Raw genomic sequence first — 21,802 nt, 5'->3', positions numbered from 1 at the left:
CCGAATGAACATATTTATGCATGTGAGTATGTTTATATGAGTGCTAGATAAACATACAAACCAATTTGGACATGTAACGAACATGAAAACAGATAAATCAACCGTGCGAAGTGATAGAAACATACCAAAGTTCATATATCCCTGGTCGAGACCAACGGTCTGATACACTTAGTCGAGACCAATGGTGCTTGGCTAGGCCAAGTGGTGTTTACATACATTTGTATGGAAAAACGTGTTGTATTCACGCTCATATATGTACAATATAGATACATTTTTGAAATTTCTTACCACTCGATTTGGTTGAAATCAAATTAACTGCATTGTTCACGCTTGGCCTGGCAATAGCGTTCACAAAAAATTTAACCTTTTGTAAAAAATTACATTTTTTCTTAACCTTTTAAAGCGGCTAAAGTATTTGACCTAGGTGGGTGAAATAAATTGCACCGGTTAGGTAATTTAAAGAGCTTTCAGGAAATGTATAATTCGCCCCCAAGGCCCCACCGGGGACGTGGCAATAGGCGAAAATGGGGTTTCACCATGTCCCCCCTTTTGTTTCACTACAGTTGGAGGGGTATGGGGCCGGGGGGGATCAAAACCATTTTGCGAGTTAGTTCACCCCTGGAGCTTTCAGGAAAGCCCTCAACCTCCCCTCTATCCCTACCACGGGCGTGGCAATAGCGTTCACAAAAAATGTAACATTTTGAGAAAAATTACATTTTTCTTAACCTTTAAAACGCTTTAGCGGCTAAAGTATTTGACCTAGATAAACATACAAACCAATTTGGACATGTAACGAACATGAAAACAGATAAATCAACCGTGCGAAGTGATAGAAACATACCAAAGTTCATATATTTTCATACAAAATATATGGAGTCTAGCCAAGCACCATTGGTGCACTAAAGTGTAATATTATAATATCCTTTTTTCGTCCTTTTCGATACGATATCCTTGAACTTTTTTTCTGAATTCTATAGACAATAAAATTCTAGGAAGCTACCTGGAAGCGCAAGTCGTTTGCTACACTCTAAATCAGAGATGGGCAAATGAAATGTATGGATGTATTGGTAACCGCGAGTGTAAAGTGGCTACCATGGGACAAAGAACATTTGCAGTCAGTTGATTAACAAACAACAGCGAAGCAACATCGTGCGCCGCTTGATTGTTTTATGATACTATTTATGCGCGTACCTATATGTGTTTGTTCAAAATGAATGATAAATATTGCTTTATGATTTCCGATGCCGAGGCAAGCCTTATTTTTAAGCATGATTTCTCGAGAACTTCACAATTTCACCTTTATCTTGAAATTTCCGCTAACTAGTTTGCTAGTAAAAGTAGTCAACACCCAATTTACCCCACCAAAGGTATCTGAAATTATAACATTTTATTTATGTTATACATTTCAAATGGGGCAAAAATATACTAGGGCATAAAAAAACATCAACATACCGACTACCTATGTTACCTCGTGGCTGTCTGCAGCGCAACTGGCAGGAAAATCAATTCATTATCCCACAGTGCAAAACTGTTTTTTTCGCTCTCAATAGCGACTCAAATAAGAGCGTAAGAATACGTGTGCTGAGAGTAACTGCTCATGTGAGTCAAAACGCCCATGTATGCTCTAAATACTTATATTTAAATAACATTTAAAAACAAAATATGCCTGGCCAGACCCGAGGGTATCGATGAGGGATATTTTCATACAAAATATTATAATATCCTTTTTTCGCCCTTTTCGATACGATATCCTTGAATTTTTTTTTCTGAATTCTATAGACAATAAAATTCTAGGAAGCTACCTGGAAGCGCAAGTCGTTTGCTACACTCTAAATATATTTAAATAACATTTAAAAACAAAAAGACCCGTTGGTCTCGATGAGGGTTAACGCAATACTTTCACATGGCATTGCGTTAGAGAATGTCCTTATAAGCTGGGAGGCCGTAGTTATAGTGGCTGCCGGTAAACCGCTATATATGTACTGCGTTCTAGGCCACAGGGGCTTTCCGGTAAACGAAAAAGCTGATGAGGCTGTCGCTTGAATACCAGACCAGTTCAAAAAATACGCGAATAGAGCAAAAACGAAACACAGAATGAGATGGGATGCCTTAGGGGCATGTAGAATCGCCAATAAATCTAAGGGAGCAGAAGGAAAAAACGCAAGCTTTCTACTCACAGGGCCTCGAAAATACTGCAGGACGGTTGTTGACCTAGTCACAAGTCCCAACTTTTTGATTTCACATGTGACATTATTAACGATGACACATATAGAAAGTGCAGCGAAGTAGGAATGAGAGAAACGCGGAAACATCACCTCGGCTATGGCCGGCTTTATCTAGGAGCTTCATAATTCAAGGGACTGGATGAAGTATCAAAATTAGATATTAAATTTCGCAAAAAGTGTTGACGTTCTGCACGATGTAAACTTCAGCTTGTATTAATAACCTACGTTTATTAGGTACCAACATAAATACCAAATATGATTGCATTCAGGCTTTTGCGAATTATGAATGTTTAATTCTTTCGGAACATATTGCCAAAGAGTATAAGAGAATAGTTTGGTTCACCTAACGGCTGTGTGTAACAACACCAATCGATAGAGATATAGTTATGTACATCAGGAAGACGATACGCGTTTAATTCCGGTTGACTATATGGATGTCCTTCTGTACACTAGTGCAAGCGATAACTTGAACAAAAATAAAGATATCGCAATGCTACTTGGTACACTTGTTCCTTGTTATCCAAGGGAGGCTGTTATTGTAAATGGACAGAATCTAACTATTTCGACGCCCACAAAATGACGCTTATCGTAGACCTATAAGCGCTATACTAAGCTCCGATTTAGGATATAAAAATGTAATTTTGTAAAAGGGATAGTAGTAGTAAGTGGAATCTGGGAGCTAAAAATTTTCAAAAAGTGGACGTTCCCCATAATAAGTTTAATGTACTTACCTCACAAACCATATGAGCTATCCTCATACAGTCTGGAAATGGATGAAATCACGCCTACTCTCCATTTAAAGTTTATGTTGAAACCTCCTAAAAGTGGAATAAGTCGCTAAGTAAATACAGCGCGGCAACGAATAACTGTTAATCAAGTTTTGTTAAAAATAAAAAAACACCGTTATAAGTAGAATTATAGAAAAAAAATTATTTAATTTTCGCACATATTTGGTCTAATAATACCTCCAAATAATATTTTGCATTAATTTTCACGCCTTTTTTTAATATATTATGGCCCCCCATAGAATAACATATGAAACGTTTTGATACCATTCAAGTGCTTATTTTTTGAGTGGGAAAATCAGCCATTATTTTGGTGCGTATATGCATAGCAAAAATAATTTTTCAACGAAAATAATTATTTCGCAACTTGCGTTTTGCGGAAAAAGTTTCACAATTCTTTTACTTCTCATTTTTGTTTCTCCGTTAGGTCGTAATTTCGGTTTTTGACATTTTGTACTGTTTTGTTGGCAAAATAGAGCAATTTCTTTCACGTAATTTTTTCTCGATTTCTGGAGTTTTAAAGGTACATTTGCATACGGTCTTTTTCGCAAATTCAGAGCTTCCAATTTTCTTGATTCAAGCTGTAGTACGATGTACGAACATTTTATTGACATTAAGATTTTTTAAAGATTTAACAATCTCACTTTTGGCCTTTGCCCATTAAATGCAACTTCGCTATAAGTTAACAACAGCGAGCCAGTCGTTTCGCAACGTGGCACTAATTGGAGATTCCAAGCAAAGTCTACCTGGTCTTTCCAACGGAGTGGAAATCGTTCCTTCGAAGAGGACCACAAATCTTTCGCAGAAACTGTCTCTTGAAAACTCCTAAGGCAGACTCATTAGATGTTGTCATCGTCCATGTCTCTGCACCATATAGCAGGACGGGAATAATGAGTGACTTATAGGGTTTGGTTTTTGTTCGTCGAGAGAAGAATTTACTTCTCAATTGCAATGTTGTTGTTGATTAATGCTGATTCCAAAATAGACGAAATTATCTACAACTTCGAAGTTATGACTGTCAACAGTGACGTGGGAGCCTAATCGCAGGTGCCACAACTGTTTGTTTGATGCCAGGAGATATTTAGTCTTGCCCTCGTTCACTGCCAGACCCCTACTCGCATCAGTCCTAGTCCCGTCTATCGCATTTCTTGGATGCCGGTGATGTCAGCCTTCACTTTAGCGAGGACATCAACCAAACAATTGTATGTAGCATATGGAAGTTGGGGTAGAATCGACATACTACTAACAGGTCACTTACTAAAAACCTAATCATATTTATGTAGTAAAATCAGTCGGATGTTCGAAAATCCTGATATTAGTTATATGGGGGGTAAGATAAGTTTCCGCTCAAATGCATCTATTTTATAGATTTAATAGAATAGAATACGCTCTCCTATTTTCATTGGGATAACGCACATATTGACCGATATATACGGTACAAAGTCACCCGGAAGTTCGAAAATCTTTATATTAGGTATATGGGGGCTAAGGGAAATATTGGACCGATTCGAAGAGAAGAATTATCCCTGAATTTCAGTTATACATATATCTTAGACATTGACCGACATTTCTGAACGAAAGTCACCTACAGGTACTGGGGTCCAAATGTTCAGTATCTAAGGGATTGAACAGTTTGTGTTGGTTTGATCAATTTTCGGCCATACCCGTTATATTAATTTATTCTTGATTTGTGTACTGGAAACTGAACGAATCAATTGGAATTTAAAAATGTGCTATATGGGAAGTAGGGGTGGTTATTTTCCGATTTCGCTCATTTTCACAAGGTTATATAGGAATATGTAAAGAACGCCACGTACCAAATTTTGTCGAAATCGGTTGGTCGGATCCTGAGATATGTCATTTCACCAAAAAGTGGGACTCAGCAAATTTGGTTGTAGTGGCTTAAGTGGTATAGGAGATATCTACATTAAACTTGTGAGAGGGCGGGGCCATGCTCACTTTTAAAAAAAATTTACCCACAGATGCCCCTTGCTACTGGGATGCTCTGCACTAAATTATACCTTTATACCTTCATTTGGTGCTTAGTTATGGCTTTTTATATGTTTTCGGTCAATGGCAACTTGTGCGCGTGGCAGTGGTCCAATTACGCCCATCTAAGAATTCGATTTTTTGTTTGTACTAAGGAACCCAAATACCAAATTTCATAGAGATATCTCAATTTTTACTCAATTTACAGCTTGCACGAACGGACGGACGGACGGACAGTCAACCGGATTTCAACTTTTCTCGTCATCCTGATCATTTATATATACATAAATATCTATCTCGATTATTTTTAGGTGATACGTACAACCGTTAGGTGATATAATACTCTGTAGCAACTTATTGCAAGAGTATAAAAATTTGACCGAAAATATGGGTAAATCTGTGAGGTACCTTAAAGAAAATCAGAGAGCATCTTTTCCTGAAAATAATAAAAATTGTCTAACAAATTTTTTATCTTAAAAATTTTTAACTTCCGGTTAAATTTATAGCGTATATATCCATACATAAGTACGATATTCTTTGATTGAACTTGTTCATTAATAATTTAAAAAACTCTTCATTTGAATGCTGATTATAATAAAGTTGTGGATGTTGTGTACAACTGGAATGAGTTATAAACAGTATAGAAAACTAGTGAAGAGGTTGAGTAGTTATCGATAATCCAATACTAATTGTACAATTTCAAATTAAGGCGAGGTTGAGTTGTAAACCGTAAATTCGAACCGTAAGGCTTTAGTCGAGTCAATTTATTTATTAATTTACGATTTACCATGAATTTTGGGAACGGATTTTCGTTGTTCTTATATAAATAGGAATTATATTCAATTCAACACAGATAGGGCTAACAAGAGCATTGCATATACAGTGGATCGATAAAGTTTACATACATCTGGTTTCATCAATCTGCGACACGTTTATTTATTTCAAAATGAATATATTTTGTATTTTTTAGCATATCAAAATATTTTTTTGTTTACACAAATAAAAAAAAATTAATGCTTAAGCTTAAAATGCGCCTAATTAATGCCAAAAAAAGTTTACATACCCTAATTATTATTTATATAAATCAAAAGTAATTACAATATTTTAGATGTGTTTATTTATTTTTGGCTTTCATTTCGTTGGAATTATTGCCCCCAGACATCGACGCATGCATTTTGATGTTTTCGAATACGGTTTTCCAATAAGTTCCATATATGTTGAATAGAATTATTTTCGTGTGATTACAGTAGATTTAAGCACACTTCGACGTAAATTATTTTGCTAAAATGTTCAGATACATGTCCTTGTGCATTTTTGAACTGTACACAAAAACTTAAATCCCCAAAATAGTAAGGAATATGTTGAATAGTGCTAGTTTTCATTAAGGCTTGTTTTAGTCTGAATCTGTGTCAAATTTATTGATAAAATCAGATTTTATACTAAACTTTGGCACTTGTTGCCTAGATTTCAGTGTAGAGCGTATAAAATGATCACGAGATTGGGGGCCAATACTTTAGAAGATGCCTCTGTCACCAGTTTGACGGTTCTCTCGACTGCCACGGTGTGAGAGGGGAATTCACTAAATTTCCATACCTCTGCAGTGTCTCCCGACAGCCCTTTTATGAGTTCTTCGTTAGAAACTGAACAAAGAACTGGTGGAACAGTTAATCATATCGTAATAATTATGAGCTTTGAAATTCAGCTTTGGCACTTTAATACATCTAACCCTTCCATTTACAGTGTAATACTCTGCTTCTCTGGCTGCCAGAAGACGGTCAAGGGCCAACTTTCTGACTTCTATCCGTTGGTCAGTCATCATACTAAGGAGAATGTTTTCTGGAAGAGCAAAGAAAGCATTCTGTTGAATGAATGAATCGACAACCTTGCGCAGTTTAGCAGGTAAGTATCTCGACCTTTGAATTGCAGCATAGAGATGGCGCGAGCCATGTTTGATTGAACTGTTGAATCTTATTGAGAACCACAAAGGTGAGTAAACTGTAAGTATGTACTTCACCAAAATCTTTATTTTCTTTGTTGGTTTGTCAGTAGAAATGTATAATCTCAGAATTCTATTTGCACAGGTGAGCCAGCGAGATTTGCACATGTTACCTGGATGCATCGACGCTAAATCTGAGGAACATTGACCGGAAATAACAGCTTCTGATATTTTATAGAGATAAGCTTGGTTGGGTCGGATTAATAACCTCACAAGGTAAATGGCAGGATGGAAAACTTTCAAATTTGACAACAGGCAACTTCTCACAATCAGGGAGCAGTTTACCTATGTCGCCAGATAATGTATTTGGACTCTTTGAGACACCATCTATGTGTTCGAAAAGGGCACGAAATGGAAGTTCGTTGAAATGTAGAAGACAAACAACCCACTGTAATAGCCTACCTATTCTTTCTTCTAGTTTCCGAATGATTTCACCTTTCCAACCTGTGTTCGTGTTGGTGCCATCAGCACCGACAACTTCTAGATGTTCCGCATCAACTGAATTGTATTGTAAATGTTGCCATATAGCTTGCGTCTCATCTTCAGCTAACCCGGAAGGAGAGGTGACGTTGCCAAAGTAATGACAACCAGGTTCCGCTATAAGAGAAATATGTTCCTCTTTGACAGTGTCGCGGTAGTACTTTTCACCTTCGCTGACTTGTGTAAGCGTCAAAATACAGCAAAATACAGCCCATATACAGTTAATACTTTCGGTGTTTTGGAGCTTAACTCCAACACTTTTTTTTGCCAGACTAATCTTGCATTTGTCAGTGACAAAGCTAGCCTGATCCTCTGTTATCAAACCTGCTTTTTTGGCATCCAGAAAAGCAGATGAAGCAATCAAGGCCGCTGCTCTATCACTTACTCCAAATCTTTGGGCAGCTAAAGCAGTGTGTTCTAATACTAGTGTGTTATGTTTGGTTTTAGAGGATGGAAAAGAAAATTCATCATCAGCATCGTTTTTGGAAGAATCCATGTGCGACGCACCTACATTGTTGTCGTCTGTATGAGAGTCTGACTGATTTGAATGGTCACGTGTTCTAGCTGATACTATTCTGGTAAGTATTGATGTTGAATGACGTTTTGAAAGCTTTTCTTTGCGTTCATTTTTCTTTGTAATCTTTTTTGTTTCAGGTAGATCAACACTTCCAATGCGACCAATTCTTCTGGTTCTCTGGTCTAAGAGAAATGGTTGTTCATTGATAGGAACTTTCCTTTCCTTTGGACAAGTGCAAGAGGAAAAATAAATGCAGCGATGTCAAATAATTTTCCGGCAGAAGAGACAAAGTCATCTCTTTTAGAGCTCAAACCTATTGGGTTCCTTAAAAACATTTGTTTAAGAGTCAGAAATTTCTTATGGTATGTGGTGAGCATTTGTACAACTCTGGTGTGTGAAACTATCGGAATAGATGACTTTTTGAAAGTATTTTCAACCTTTTTTGCAACTATTTCTGTAACCTCTTTACTTCTAGGTTCATAGTTGTCGCCTCGGAGTCGCCCTATACGAAATCTTTCAAACTGATAACACAAAAGAACATCCTGGTAAGTAGGTAACTGGGACTCAGAGAGATTGTACGGATATATGCCAAACACAGGACATTTCTGTCTAAATTTAAATTTAGATACAGACATTTTGAGTTCTGTGTTCTGTTGAGAGAATATAAGTGATAGCACTCGGCGAAATCAACGACAAGAGTGAAGGAACTTGATGAAAAAATATTTATGTGGAGACCAGTCCGAACGTGTCGTATGGCGCAGGGAAATGAATTTAAGTGATAGAACTCGGCGAAATCACCGACAAGAGTGAAGGAACTCGATGAAAAAATATTTGTGTGGAGACCTATCCGAACGTGTCCTTTGGCGTAGGTGAATGAATGTGAGTGATAGCACTCGGAGAAATCAACGTCAAGAAGTGTGGCCGCAAGCCGTTTTCACCTTGCGCTGTGGCGCGCCGCATTTTAGCTCGTATCTCGGGAACTGTTCGTCCTACGGCCATGATCACATATACCATTTCGGTAGCAAATGACGTGACAAATAACTTTTGTTTTATACATTTTGCCATGAGATGCGTATTTCAGGCGCTAGGTAGACAATTTCACGACTTTAGGCGAATTTCCGAAATTTCAAGGCCGGAGTTGGGTTTGAAGATGCAATCCGATCTCAAAACAAAAAGTTGCATTGGAATCAGGAAGCACTAAGGCAACTTTTCCGCACTATTAGAAATCCCGAATCGAAAAAAGTCCGGAATCGACCCACCCTAATGAGTAAGGTTAATAAAAAAGAGGTGGTTGACGTTTGCTAAAAAATAACCATTTGGTTATGGGAAAATATTGTGTTCATCAACGAATCAAAATTTAAAATATTTGGTTTGGAACATGAAAAGCGTGGGGAAAAATCAATGAAGAATAGCCACAAAAAAGTATATTGCCAACGGTAAAGCACGGTGGGGGTAATGTTATAGTTTAGGGGTGTATGGCTGCGTCTGGAGTTGGACACTTGTAGTGTGTTTAAATTGTTTCTTAATATCAGGCACTTATATTTCCAACAGGATAACGAACCAAAATACACGTAGTACCCTGTACGTGAGTCGTTGAAATATAATTGTAAACAACTACATGCGCCCCGCAATCAACAGATATTAATTCTATTCAATATATCTGGAACTTCTTGGAAACCCGTATTCGAAGACATCGAATTCTCAAAATAATGCCTAAAAACTTCCTTATCGACTTAGTAGGTCAAAATATCCAGAAATAATACTAGAAATTGAGTGATAAAAGATAATAAATACATCTAAAACCATTGTAATTACTTTTGATTCATATAAATAATGATTAGTGTATGTACTTTTTATACTCTCGCAACAATGTTGCTAAGGAGAGTATTGTAGTTTTGTTCACATAACGGTTGTTTGTAAGTCCTAAAACTAAAAGAGTCAGATATAGGGTTATATATACCAAAGTGATCAGGGTGACGAGTAGAGTCGAAATCCGGATGTCTGTCTGTCCGTCCGTCCGTCTGTCCGTCCGTCCGTCCGTCCAAGCTGTAACTTGAGTAAAAATTGAGATATCGTGATGAAACTTGGTACACGTATTCCTTGGCTCCATAAGAAGGTTAAGTTCGAAGATGGGCAAAATCGGCCCACTGCCACGCCCACAAAATGCCGGAAACCGAAAACCTATAAAGTGTCTTAACTAAGCCATAAATAAAGATAATAAAGTGAAATTTGGCACAAGGAATCGCATTAGGGAGGGGCATATTTGGACGTAATTTTTTTGGAAAAGTGGGCGTGGCCCCGCCCCCTACTAAGTTTTTTGTACGTATCTCGGAAACTACTATAGCTATGTCAACCAAACTCTACAGAGTCGTTTTCTTCAGGCATTTCCATATACAGTTCAAAAATTTAAGAAATCGGATAATAACCACGCCCACCTCCCATACAAAGGTTATGTTGAAAATCACTAAAAGTGCGTTAACGGACTAACAAAAAACGTCAGAAACACTAAATTTTACGGAAGAAATTGCAGAAGGAAGCTGCACCCAGGCTTTTTTTAAAAATTGAAAATGGGCGTGGCCTCGCCCACTTATGGACCAAAAACCATATCTCAGGAACTACTAGACCGATTTCAATGAAATTCGGTATATAATATTTTCTTAACACCCTGATGACATGTACGAAATATAGGTGAAATCGGTTCACAACCACGCCTTCTTCCAATATAACGCTATTTTGAATTCCATCTGATGCCTTCTCTGTATAATATATAGTACATTAGGAACCAATGATGATAGCGGAATAAAACTTTACAAAAATACGGTATTTGAAAAATATGTAAATGACGTATATATAAAATCTCGATTATCACTTTATAATGCGAGAGTATAAAATGTTCGGTGACACCCGAACTTAGTCCTTCCTTACTTGTTTTGATATGAGTTAGGCGCATTTTAAGCTTTAATATTCATTTTTTTATTTGAGTAAAAAAAAATTGTATATGCTATATTTCATGTTAAAGATCCATACTTTGAAATATATGTACATATATAAAAAAATACAAAATATTTTCATTTTGAAACAAATAAACGTATCGCAGATAAATAAAACTAGGTGTATGTAAACTTTATTGATTCACTGTATACACTTGTGGCCACGCAAACTTTTGGTTCGTTCGGAATTTTCTTCAATTTTGTTTTTTGTTAATTTTTTAGTAAGCAAAAGTTTTATATTTTATTATCTAATTATAAATATAGTTTATAATTTATTACGTTTAATGAGTAGAACACAAACTACATAGCTTTTCTGTACTTGTACAAATGAGGCCGATTTTATGGTTTTTAAAGTAATACCGCGACTAAACTTCGTGTTTCAATTAAAACAAAATAAAATAGAACATCAATTTCAATTATATTGTAAATGAAGTTAAATTAAAAAAGTAAAAACTATAATTTTTTCATCGCATGTCAGTCAGTTAAATACGAGCTCATTTTGTAAAGCTTACTAAAAACATATGATTTTGTCTATAGCTGAAGGTGTTTTGTTTTTAATATTTAATATTTTTGATAAATAACATGTCATTAACTTATTTCTAAATAAAACAAGTAAGGAAGGGCTATGTTCGGGTGCCACCGAACATTTTATACTCTCGCATGATAAAGTGATAATCGACATTTCGTTATCCGTCATTTACATATTTTTCAAATACCATATTTGTGTAAAGTTTTATTCCGCTATCATCATTGGTTCCTAATGTACTATATATTATACAGAGAAGGCATCAGATGGAATTCAAAATAGCGTTATATTAGAAGAAGGCGTGGTTGTGAACCGATTTCACCCATATTTCGTACATGTCATCAGGGTGTTAAGAAAATATTATGTACCGAATTCATTGAAATCGGTCTAGTCGTTCCTGAGATATGGTTTTTGGTCCATAAGTGGGCGAGGCCACGCCCATTTTCAATTTTTAAAAAACGCCTGGGTGCAGCTTCCTTCTGTTACGTCTTCCGGAAAATTTAGTGTTTCTGACGTTTTTTGTTAGTCCGTTAACGCACTTTTAGTGATTTTCAACATAACCTTTGTATGGGAGAAGGGCGTGGTTATTATCCGATTTCTTCAATTTTTAAACTGTATATGGAAATGCCGGAAGGAAACGACTCTATAGAGTTTGGTTGACATAGCTATAGTAGTTTCCGAGATATATACAAAGAGTAGGGGGCGGGGCCACGCCCACTTTTCCAAAAAAATTACGTCCAAATATGCCCCTCCCTAATGCGATCCTTTGTGCCAAATTTCACTTTAATATCTCTATTTATGGCTTAGTTATGACACTTTATAGATTTTCGGTTTTCGCCATTTTGTGGGCGTGGCAGTGGGTCCATTTTGCCCATCTTTGAACTTAACCTTCCTATGGAGCCAAGAAATACGTGTACCAAGTTTCATAATGATATCTCAATTTTTACTCAAGTTACAGCTTGCACGGACGGACAGACAGACATCCGGATTTCAACTCTACTCGTCACTCTGATCACTTTGGTATATATAACCCTATATGTGACTCTTTCAGTTTTAGGACTTACAAACAACCGTTATGTGAACAAACCTATAGCACTCTCCTTAGCAACTTTGTTGCGAGAGTATAAAAATGTCTACTATACCGCAAAATGTACCACTATAAAGTGTTGTCACAACACTTGAAAATTTTGAGTGGTAAGCCTTGCGTGGCCACGAGTGTAGATATGGATTTTCGATTAACATAAACATATAGTTACCATTGTATAACGGATTTCTGCAATTCGCTGATGAATTAGATGACTGTGTGGATTATGTAGTAAGAGTTCTTCCATACAGAAAACCGCTTTGGAGTAGTCCCCTTCTGCCAAATATAGTCCACATAACTCATGCCAAGCTTCCTGATCAGACATAAACCTTTAAAACACATTTGGATTAGTAGCGGTCTCATTAAATGTAATATATAGTACATTATACATTTTATATATACATATGTACATATTAGAGTGATTGAAAAAAAAATTTTTTTGTTTTCGTTTGGTACTCAGAAAAATAGGTTCCTAGACACCTCTAAGAAAGCCTCTCCAAACATGAGTTTTTAATTGTAACGGGAAGGTCCTCCTACATACAGTTTTCTATTTTTTTTTTTCTTATTATCAGATAGAAAAATTTATATCTCGCTTCCAACTACTTCAAAAAATATCCTGTTCCTTAGATTTTGTAGGAAATTGAATGCTCTACAAAAAAGGTATATTATGATTTTTTCGTAAACCCAAACGTTTAAAAGATATTAACAGTTAGAGTTTGATTATTTTTGGGAAAAATTTTTATTTCTTATGAATTTTATAACCCCATGAAAATAAATTATTATAAATGATGAAACTCATAGTTTTGTAGGAAATTTACTGCTCTATAAAAATGGTCTCCTACGATTTTTCGATTAAGTTAAGCGTTTACGAGATATTCATCGTCAAACTTCAATGCATATTAAGGTGCATCAAAAATTTTTTTTTCGTTTGGTACTCTGAAAAATAGGTTCCTAGACACCTCCAAGAAAGCCTATAAGCCTAAAAAACGCAAAGGCATTTCTTTAGAAACAAAACTCAGTGAATCTACAGTGTGGACAATAAAAAAAATAAAAATGCAATTAGAAAATCTGTAGTTTCCGGAAAAAATGTAAATGCGAAGAAATCTTCATACTCAAGAAATGTTTTTATTGAAGAAATGGAAAACCTATTAACAATTTGGATTGAGGATCTCAACCAGAAACGAATCCCAGTTGATACTACAAAAATAAAACAAAAAGCTCTATGTATTTTTAAACGATTAACATCGAACCAAGAAAACAAAAACGAATTTTCAGCTAGTGGTGGATGGTTTTCGAAGTTTATTGTAAGACATAATTTTCATAATTTAAAAACTATGGGTGAAATTGCTTCAGCTGATAGTAAAGCTGCGCAGGACTATCCACCAAAGTTATTAACTATTCAAGAAGGTGGTTACACGCCAGACCAAGTTTTCAATGCGGACGAAACCGGCCTACTTTGGAAGAGGTTACCAAAACGAACATATGTGCCTAAGACCCAAAAATCATTTGATGGCTTCAAAGCTGCAAAAGCCCGTGTAACGATTTTATTATGTAGCAATGCTTCTGGTGGCAGCCAATAAAAAAGCCTGGGTAACTGGAAATATATTCCAAAAATGGTTTGCTAAATGCTTTGTACCAGAAGTTAAAAGTTATTTGGAGAAGAAGAAACAGCCCTTTAAAGCTCTTTTAATAATTGACAATGCACCAGGCCATCCGTTGATTGAACATCCTAATGTAAATATCATTTTCCTCCCACCGAATACTACATCAATTATTCAACCGCTGGATCAAGGCATTATTGCGACTTTTAAAATGTACTACCTCAAAAAACTTTTCAGTGCATTATGGAAAAACTGGAGGAAAATCCTGAATTGGACTTCACCGATGCTTGGACAAATTTTTCTATCAAGGATTGCATCTTGTACGCGTCAAAAGCAATTTCTGAAATAAGGCAAAATATGTACGCATGCTGGAAATCTCTTTGGCCAGAAGGTGTTAAAAGTGGTATGTCCGTAACAAGCAATTCAACTGATTATTCAGATATCATTGATTTAGCACGTTCCGCGGGAGGAGAAATTCTTGCAGATATGACGAGAGAAGATATTGACGAGATTCTTCTAGACCGAGAGCTCGACGATGACGATTTGATTGAAGTAGCTACGGAAGTAATCGAATCGGAAAATGGCAGCGACACCGAGATAGACGAGCATCCAATTAAAGCAGAGACGATTAAGCAAGGTCTTAAACTTGCAGCAGAATTGGAAAATTATTTTGTAGCAAATGATACTGATGCCGAACGTGCACGAATTTTTCAAAAAGAATTGAGTCTCTGCATGTTAAGATACACATAAAGAACTAAATCGGAATTTATTGGGTCCAAAAAGAAGCATTCAAACAAAATTAACTGAATTTATGGTGCAAACTCAGTCGGAGATGCTAAGTCAATCAGAATATCAATCCATAGTTCTTACTATTGATTCTGATACAAATTCTAGTGATATCAGTGCCGGCCATCAAAATAAGCGGCTAATAATAATTTCCACTACGGATAATGACAGTGATTAAACAGCATTCAACGGTTTTTTCAATAAATCTACCTATTTTCTATTTTCTTCTCTTTTATATATGGTTTTTGTTATATATTTCTTATTTTGTTATGAATGAATAAATCATAAGTCTGAAATTTGAAACTTATTGTATTGTTTTTGAATATTTTTTTGCGCGTATATTTTGTTATACGCGACATTTTTTATATTCGGAACCAATTCGTCAGTTAATATTGGAAAACTGACCATTTTTACGCGATTTTTTTTTTACGCGATTAGTGGCAGAACCAATAATCGCGTAAAAAAAGGACTGAGTGTATATTATAAGAAGACGTAACTATACATACCATAGTCGTTTTAACCCCTAGAACAAATTGTGAAATACACACTCTATCATATATTATCCAAAAATTAAAAATAAAAACTTCATTATATTTATTTAATTTAAAGTATTTTTAAGTACATAGTTGGGTTAAGGGATCGTCGTTTTCGAGACATCGCTTTTTTGTTGCATTATCGGATAGTATACACTGTAATAAACATTTCCGAAATTCAAATTATTAATAAATAATATTCGCTACTGCGTTTCTTGTATTAAGAGGATTGAGTGAAGAACATGGCGACTCCAATCTTTAAACGTGTTTTTTTTCAGAATGGTGTTTTTCAAAACGGTTTCCACTCTCAAAAGAAGAGTTTTGAAGATATCGAGTTCCAATTTGGAGAGCATGTTGAGCTGAGTCGATTTAGCCATGTCCGTCTGTCCGTCTGTATATAGATATACTGAGGGACTAGAGTTTTTAAGATATCGTTTTGAAATTTTGCAAACGTCATTTTCTCTTCAAGAAGTTGCTCATTTGTCGGAACTGCCGGATATATTCACGAAATTTGGTATAGATTATTTTTTAAGACAACAATGTAATCTCCGAAGAAATTGTTCAGATCGGTTAACTATAGCATATAGCTGCCATACAAACTGAACGATCGGAATCAAGTTTTTGTATGGAAAATTTTTACATTTGACAAGATATATTCACGAAATTTGGTATACATATATTATTTTCTAAAACAATAATGTAATCTCCGTAGAAATGGTTCAGATCGATTAACTATAGCATATAGCTGCCATACAAACTGGAGGATCGGAATCAAATGCTTGCATGGAAAACTTACTGGATTACTGTTTAAGGTAATTATATAATCTCTGGAAAAACTGTTCAGATCGGATTACTATAGCATATAGCTTCCATACAAACTGAACACATAGTTACTAAAAGAAATGCACCTGTGAAGGGTATATTAGCTTCGGTGCAGCCGAAGTTAACGTTTTTTCTTGTTTTTTTTTTTTTTGAATCTTCCTATTTTTTTCCACGAAGAACTGTCGAAAAAATGGCCAAATTTGATACTTTTTGATCACACCGTCGCCATTTGTCAAATATCAACAAAACAAAAAAGGTTTCATAGCGCGATAGCGACTTTCCTACAGGTTAATAATCTTTTTGAAATTTTTGTTTCAAATCAAAAATGCGGCCGCAATCGTGGACAGCGCACAGGACCTTTTTTTTACGTTGCATTTCAACAATTTATTAAACTATTATACACCTAATAAATAAACATAAAAAAAATAATTTTATATTCGTCATGAATGTATTTAATTATTAAAAAAATCGGATCTATTAGTTAATATCAACTATAAAAAAAATCGCGAAAATTAGTGATTTTTCTAAGGGTCACACTGAGAGATCCCTTAATGACATGGAATATTATTATACTTTTGCAGCATGTCTTTGACCAAGTACCCTCTGGGTAGCCAGAAAATATCCGTTTGAAGGCGAGCTAAAATGAGAAGGCGCTGGGTTTAGGACCCGCCACGTAAAAAAACACTACCAATGAAAAAGCGCAAACAGCCTCGAATGAGAGACCCCCCTTTTGATGACGACATGGCAAACGCACTAAGGATAACGATTTAAAGGGAAGGTGCCGCTGCACAGCTGGTTGATGTCCTCGTTAGAGTGAAGGCTGACCCCTTTTGGGTTCGGGGGGGGGAAACCGAATGTACCCGTGGTAAGGCATGCCTGTCGTAAGAGGCGACCAATATCCTGGCCACCAGTCCAGAGCCGTATGGAATCTCAACTGGTAGTAGCTTCGGCTACGAGGTCTGACCGGAGACTTAATTCTGGTACCACGGGGAGTAGTAGCCCTTGGAGGTAACTCCAATCTGCTCATTGGGTTTGGCCCTTTGTGGAGATTCGTGGTGGTTGTGGTTAAAACCCAAATGCGGGAAGAACTGACCTTGTCAGTTGAATGTGGAGTTGCATTGCTACCGGGTGCCAGAAACAAAGCACGGCAGAGGTTTTAGATGGGCCTCGAACCCGACCAAGGTGGTTAGTGTGTCCATGCCACAATGCCACTTGGTACTGAAAATGCTTAGCAATCTCAGGGCGCTGATCAACGCATTAATTTGATCCGCTGTGCTTTTTCTTGTATTTTTATTGTGCCTTTTGCTTGTTTATTTTAAGTATACTGCTAACTGTTTTGAAAAACAGAAGGGGTATTCTGGAAAACCTTGCAAGTGGATACTTGAATTTAATTTGTTGTTTCATTTGTTTGTTATGTGTGTTTGCAACACTGGGGTACGCAAATAGGTAAATAATTTAATATTTTTTGTTTTTTATATATTGATGATATATACAATAAAATTGTTCCCGTTTTGTACCGTTCAAACGGATTATATCAAATATAAATCCGTTTGTTACCGTACATACTATGTACATACATATAATGAAGAGAGAGGAAAAACGATACACTAACTTTATCTGCCTCCAGGGGGTTTTGGGGGAAAATAAGTTAGTTTTTAGTTTGTAATGCTGTCTTATTGTTGTGCTATGTCCATGTGCCCCAGAGTTTCTTTGTGTGGGGCTCCGCATGTTTTGTTATTATGTTGAATTAAGGTGTTTTTGTTGCCCGATAGCGCCCGAATTACGTTTAGTGGTTATATTTTAAATTTAGGTTTAGTTTTTTACTACGCGCCCGTTCGAGTTTGCCTTTGTATAATTTTATGCGTCTTAATAGCTTGGTTCCTTGTTTATTGAACAGTTTGTAGACACTTATTTATGTAATATTTCCTTTTGTGTACATAGGAGGATGGAGTCATGTGTAGAAGTTAATCGCCATTCACTTGGGAGTCGCCAGAAACGACTCTTTTACATATGGCTCAAGCAGCTCACGACTTCCGGTCTTTGACCAAGTATCCTCTGGGTAGCCAAAGAACATCCGTTTGAAAGCGAGCTAAAGTGAGAAAGCGAAACATCCCCTCCACAGGGTTGTACGCAGGGTTTGGGACCTGCCACGTAAAAAACAGTACTAATGAAAAGAACAACAAGCCTCGGATGAGAGACCTCCCTTTTGATGACGACCATGGCAAACGAATTAAGGACTACGATTTTAGGGCATGCACCTGGAATGTCCGGTCTCTTAATTGGGAAGGTACCGCTGCCCAGCTGGTTGATGTCCTCGTTAGAGTGAAGGCTGACATCACCGCCGTTCACTCTAACCGTCCAAGAAATGCGATGGACTGGACAAGGACTGAGACAAGTAGGTCCTTGTGGCATTTACTGTAGGGGCCATATAAAGGAGCGCAAATTTGGTGTGGGATTCGTGGTGGGAAAGAGACTCCGTCGCCGAGTACTGTCATTCACCCCGGTGGATGAACGTTCAGCTACAATCCGCTTCAACATATCGCTGATCTGCGCCCATGCCCCGACGGAAGAGAAGGACAATGTGACCAAAAATGCCTTCTATGAGCGCTTGGAGCGCACCTATGAGAGCTGCCCCTGCCACGATATCAAAATCGTGATTGGCGACTTTAACGCCAGGGTGGGCAAAGAAGGTATCTTTGGCATACAGTCGGTAAATTCAGCCCTCCCGAGGAAACATCCCCAAATAAGTTGAGGCTGACCGACTTCGCCGGGGCCCTAAATAAACTTTTTTGATATGAAATAGGCGCATTTTAAGCTTTAGCATTAATTTTTTTTTATTCAAAGTTCAAAAGACGGTGAAAAGTTTAGTGCATTACGATGACAAAAACTACAATTAAGAACGTTCCAACACGACCTACATAAATCGAAACTTCATTAGACCCCAAATTGGTAACAATAGCAACTTAAATCGTAGTTTTTTCAAAACACAATCGATCGCATCCAAATAAAGCAATCATACGTTATGTGAACTATGTATGGGAGGGCATAAACTCAAATCTTGCAAAAGTTTAAAAAATTTAATATTAACGAAAGGAACAATTTTGTCAGATCAAAAAGGCTCTGTACAAACTGCTTTTACCATGCACACAATCTTAATAATTGCGAAAGAAAATTAAATTGCGCATATTGCCGCAAAAGGCATCATTCAATGTAGCGCTTTCTCAAAAAGAGCCACGGGTTTAGTTGCAACCGAAACACTAAATACCGAAATTTGCCAAGAGACACCATGCTGCTCAAAGGCATTAAAAACTCAAACGCTACACTTCTTCTTCTTAATTGGCGTAGACACCGCTTACACGATTATAGCCGAGTTAACAACAGCGCGCCAGTCGTTTCTTCTTTTCGCTACGTGGCGCCAATTGGATATTCCAAGCGAAGCCAGGTCCTTCTCCACTTGGTCCTTCCAACGGAGTGGAGGTCTTCCTCTTCCTCTGCTTCCCCCGGCGGGTACTGCGTCGAATACTTTCAGAGCTGGAGTGTTTTCATCCATCCGGACAACATGACCTAGCCAGCGTAGCCGCTGTCTTTTAATTCGCTGAACTATGTCAATGTCGTCGTATATCTCGTACAGCTCATCGTTCCATCGAATGCGATATTCGCCGTGGCCAATGCGCAAAGGACCATAAATCTTTCGCAGAATTTTTCTCTCGAAAACTCGTAACGTCGACTCATCGGTTGCTGTCATCGCCCAAGCCTCTGCACCATATAGCAGGACGGGAATTATGAGGGACTTATAGAGTTTAGTTTTTGTTCGTCGAGAGAGGACTTTACTTTTCAATTGCCTACTCAGTCCGAAGTAGCACCTGTTGGCAAGAGCAATCCTGCGTTGGATTTCCAGGCTGACATTGTTCGTGGTGTTAATGCTGGTTCCTAAGTAGACGAAATTATCTACAACTTCAAAGTTATGACTGTCAACAGTGACGTGAGAGCCAAGTCGCGAGTGCGACGACTGTTTGTTTGATGACAGGAGATATTTCGTTTTGCCCTCGTTCACTGCCAGACCCATTTTCTGTGCTTCCTTGTCCAGCCTAGAGAAAGCAGAACTAACGGCGCGGGTGTTGAGGCCGATGATATCAATATCGTCGGCATACGCCAGCAGCTGTACACTCTTATAGAAGATGGTACCTTCTCTGTTTAGTTCTGCAGCTCGAACTATTTTCTCCAGAAGCAGGTTGAAGAAGTCACACGATAGGGAGTCGCCTTGTCTGAAACCTCGTTTGGTATCGAACGGCTCGGAGAGGTCCTTCCCTATCCTGACGGAGCTTTTTGTGTTGCTCAGCGTCAACTTACACAGCCGTATTAGTTTTGCGGGGATACCAAATTCAGACATCGCGGCATAAAGGCAGCTCCTTTTTGTGCTGTCGAAAGCAGCTTTGAAATCGACAAAGAGGTGGTGTGTGTCGATTCTCCTTTCACGGGTCTTTTCCAAGATTTGGCGCATGGTGAATATCTGGTCGGTTGTTGATTTTCCAGGTCTGAAGCCACACTGATAAGGTCCAATCAGTTTGTTGACGGTGGGCTTTAATCTTTCACACAATACGCTCGATAGAACCTTATATGCGATGTTTAGGAGGCTAATCCCACGGTAGTTGGCGCAGATTGTGGGGTCTCCTTTTTTATGGATTGGGCATAGCACACTTAAATTCCAATCGTTGGGCATGCTTTCGTCCGACCATATTTTACAAAGAAGCTGATGCATGCACCCTATTAGTTCTTCGCCGCCGTGTTTGAATAGCTCGGCCGGTAGTCCGTCGGCCCCTGCCGCTTTGTTGTTTTTGAGGCGGGCAATTGCTATTCGAACTTCTTCATGGTCGGGTAATGGAACGTCTGCTCCATCGTCATCGATTGGGGAATCGGGTTCTTCTTCTCCTGGTGTTGTGCGTTCACTGCCATTCAGCAGGCTGGAGAAGTGTTCCCTCCATAATTTAAGTATGCTCTGGGCATCAGTGACTAGATCACCTTTGGGGGTTCTACAAGAGTATGCTCCGGTCTTGAAACCTTCTGTAAGCCGCCGCATTTTTTCGTAGAATTTTCGAGCATTACCCCTGTCGGCCAGCTTATCAAGCTCTTCGTACTCACGCATTTCGGCCTCTTTCTTCTTCTGTCTGCAAATGCGTCTCGCTTCCCTCTTCAACTCTCGGTATCTATCCCATCCCGCACGTGTAGTGGTCGATCGTAACGTTGCGAGGTAGGCAGTCTGTTTTCTCTCCGCTGCGACAGGGCACTCCTCGTCGTACCAGCAGTTCTTTTGCACTTTCCGAAAACCAATGGTTTCGGTGGTTTCGGCGAGAATCAAAGTTGGTTACTACTACTCACAGAAGTCGTCTCCATCGACGAGAACTGTTTAAGCTCAGGACCCTAATAGACCAAAGATTACAACGATTTTTTATAGCGTCTAGGGCACAAAA

At 37.8% G+C, this 21,802-nt stretch overlaps 1 protein-coding gene and 1 pseudogene across 1 annotated transcript in view; one reads left to right on the top strand and one right to left on the bottom strand.

The window, feature by feature from the left end:
* LOC126763917 (ER membrane protein complex subunit 2-like) overlaps window positions 1-21,802 on the bottom strand; it is a 109,347-nt gene that overhangs the window by 56,229 nt on the left and 31,316 nt on the right. The window contains exon 3 of the mRNA XM_050481687.1: window positions 12,765-12,921. Coding sequence (XP_050337644.1) covers window positions 12,765-12,921 — 157 coding nt within the window. The remainder of the gene's footprint in view (window positions 1-12,764; window positions 12,922-21,802) is intronic.
* Window positions 14,016-15,310, top strand: LOC126763977 (tigger transposable element-derived protein 1-like; annotated as a pseudogene).

The sequence above is a fragment of the Bactrocera neohumeralis genome, unplaced genomic scaffold, assembly GCF_024586455.1.
Source record: "Bactrocera neohumeralis isolate Rockhampton unplaced genomic scaffold, APGP_CSIRO_Bneo_wtdbg2-racon-allhic-juicebox.fasta_v2 cluster09, whole genome shotgun sequence".
NCBI lineage: Eukaryota > Metazoa > Arthropoda > Insecta > Diptera > Tephritidae > Bactrocera > Bactrocera neohumeralis.
This window is presented reverse-complemented; position numbering and strand designations above follow the sequence as displayed.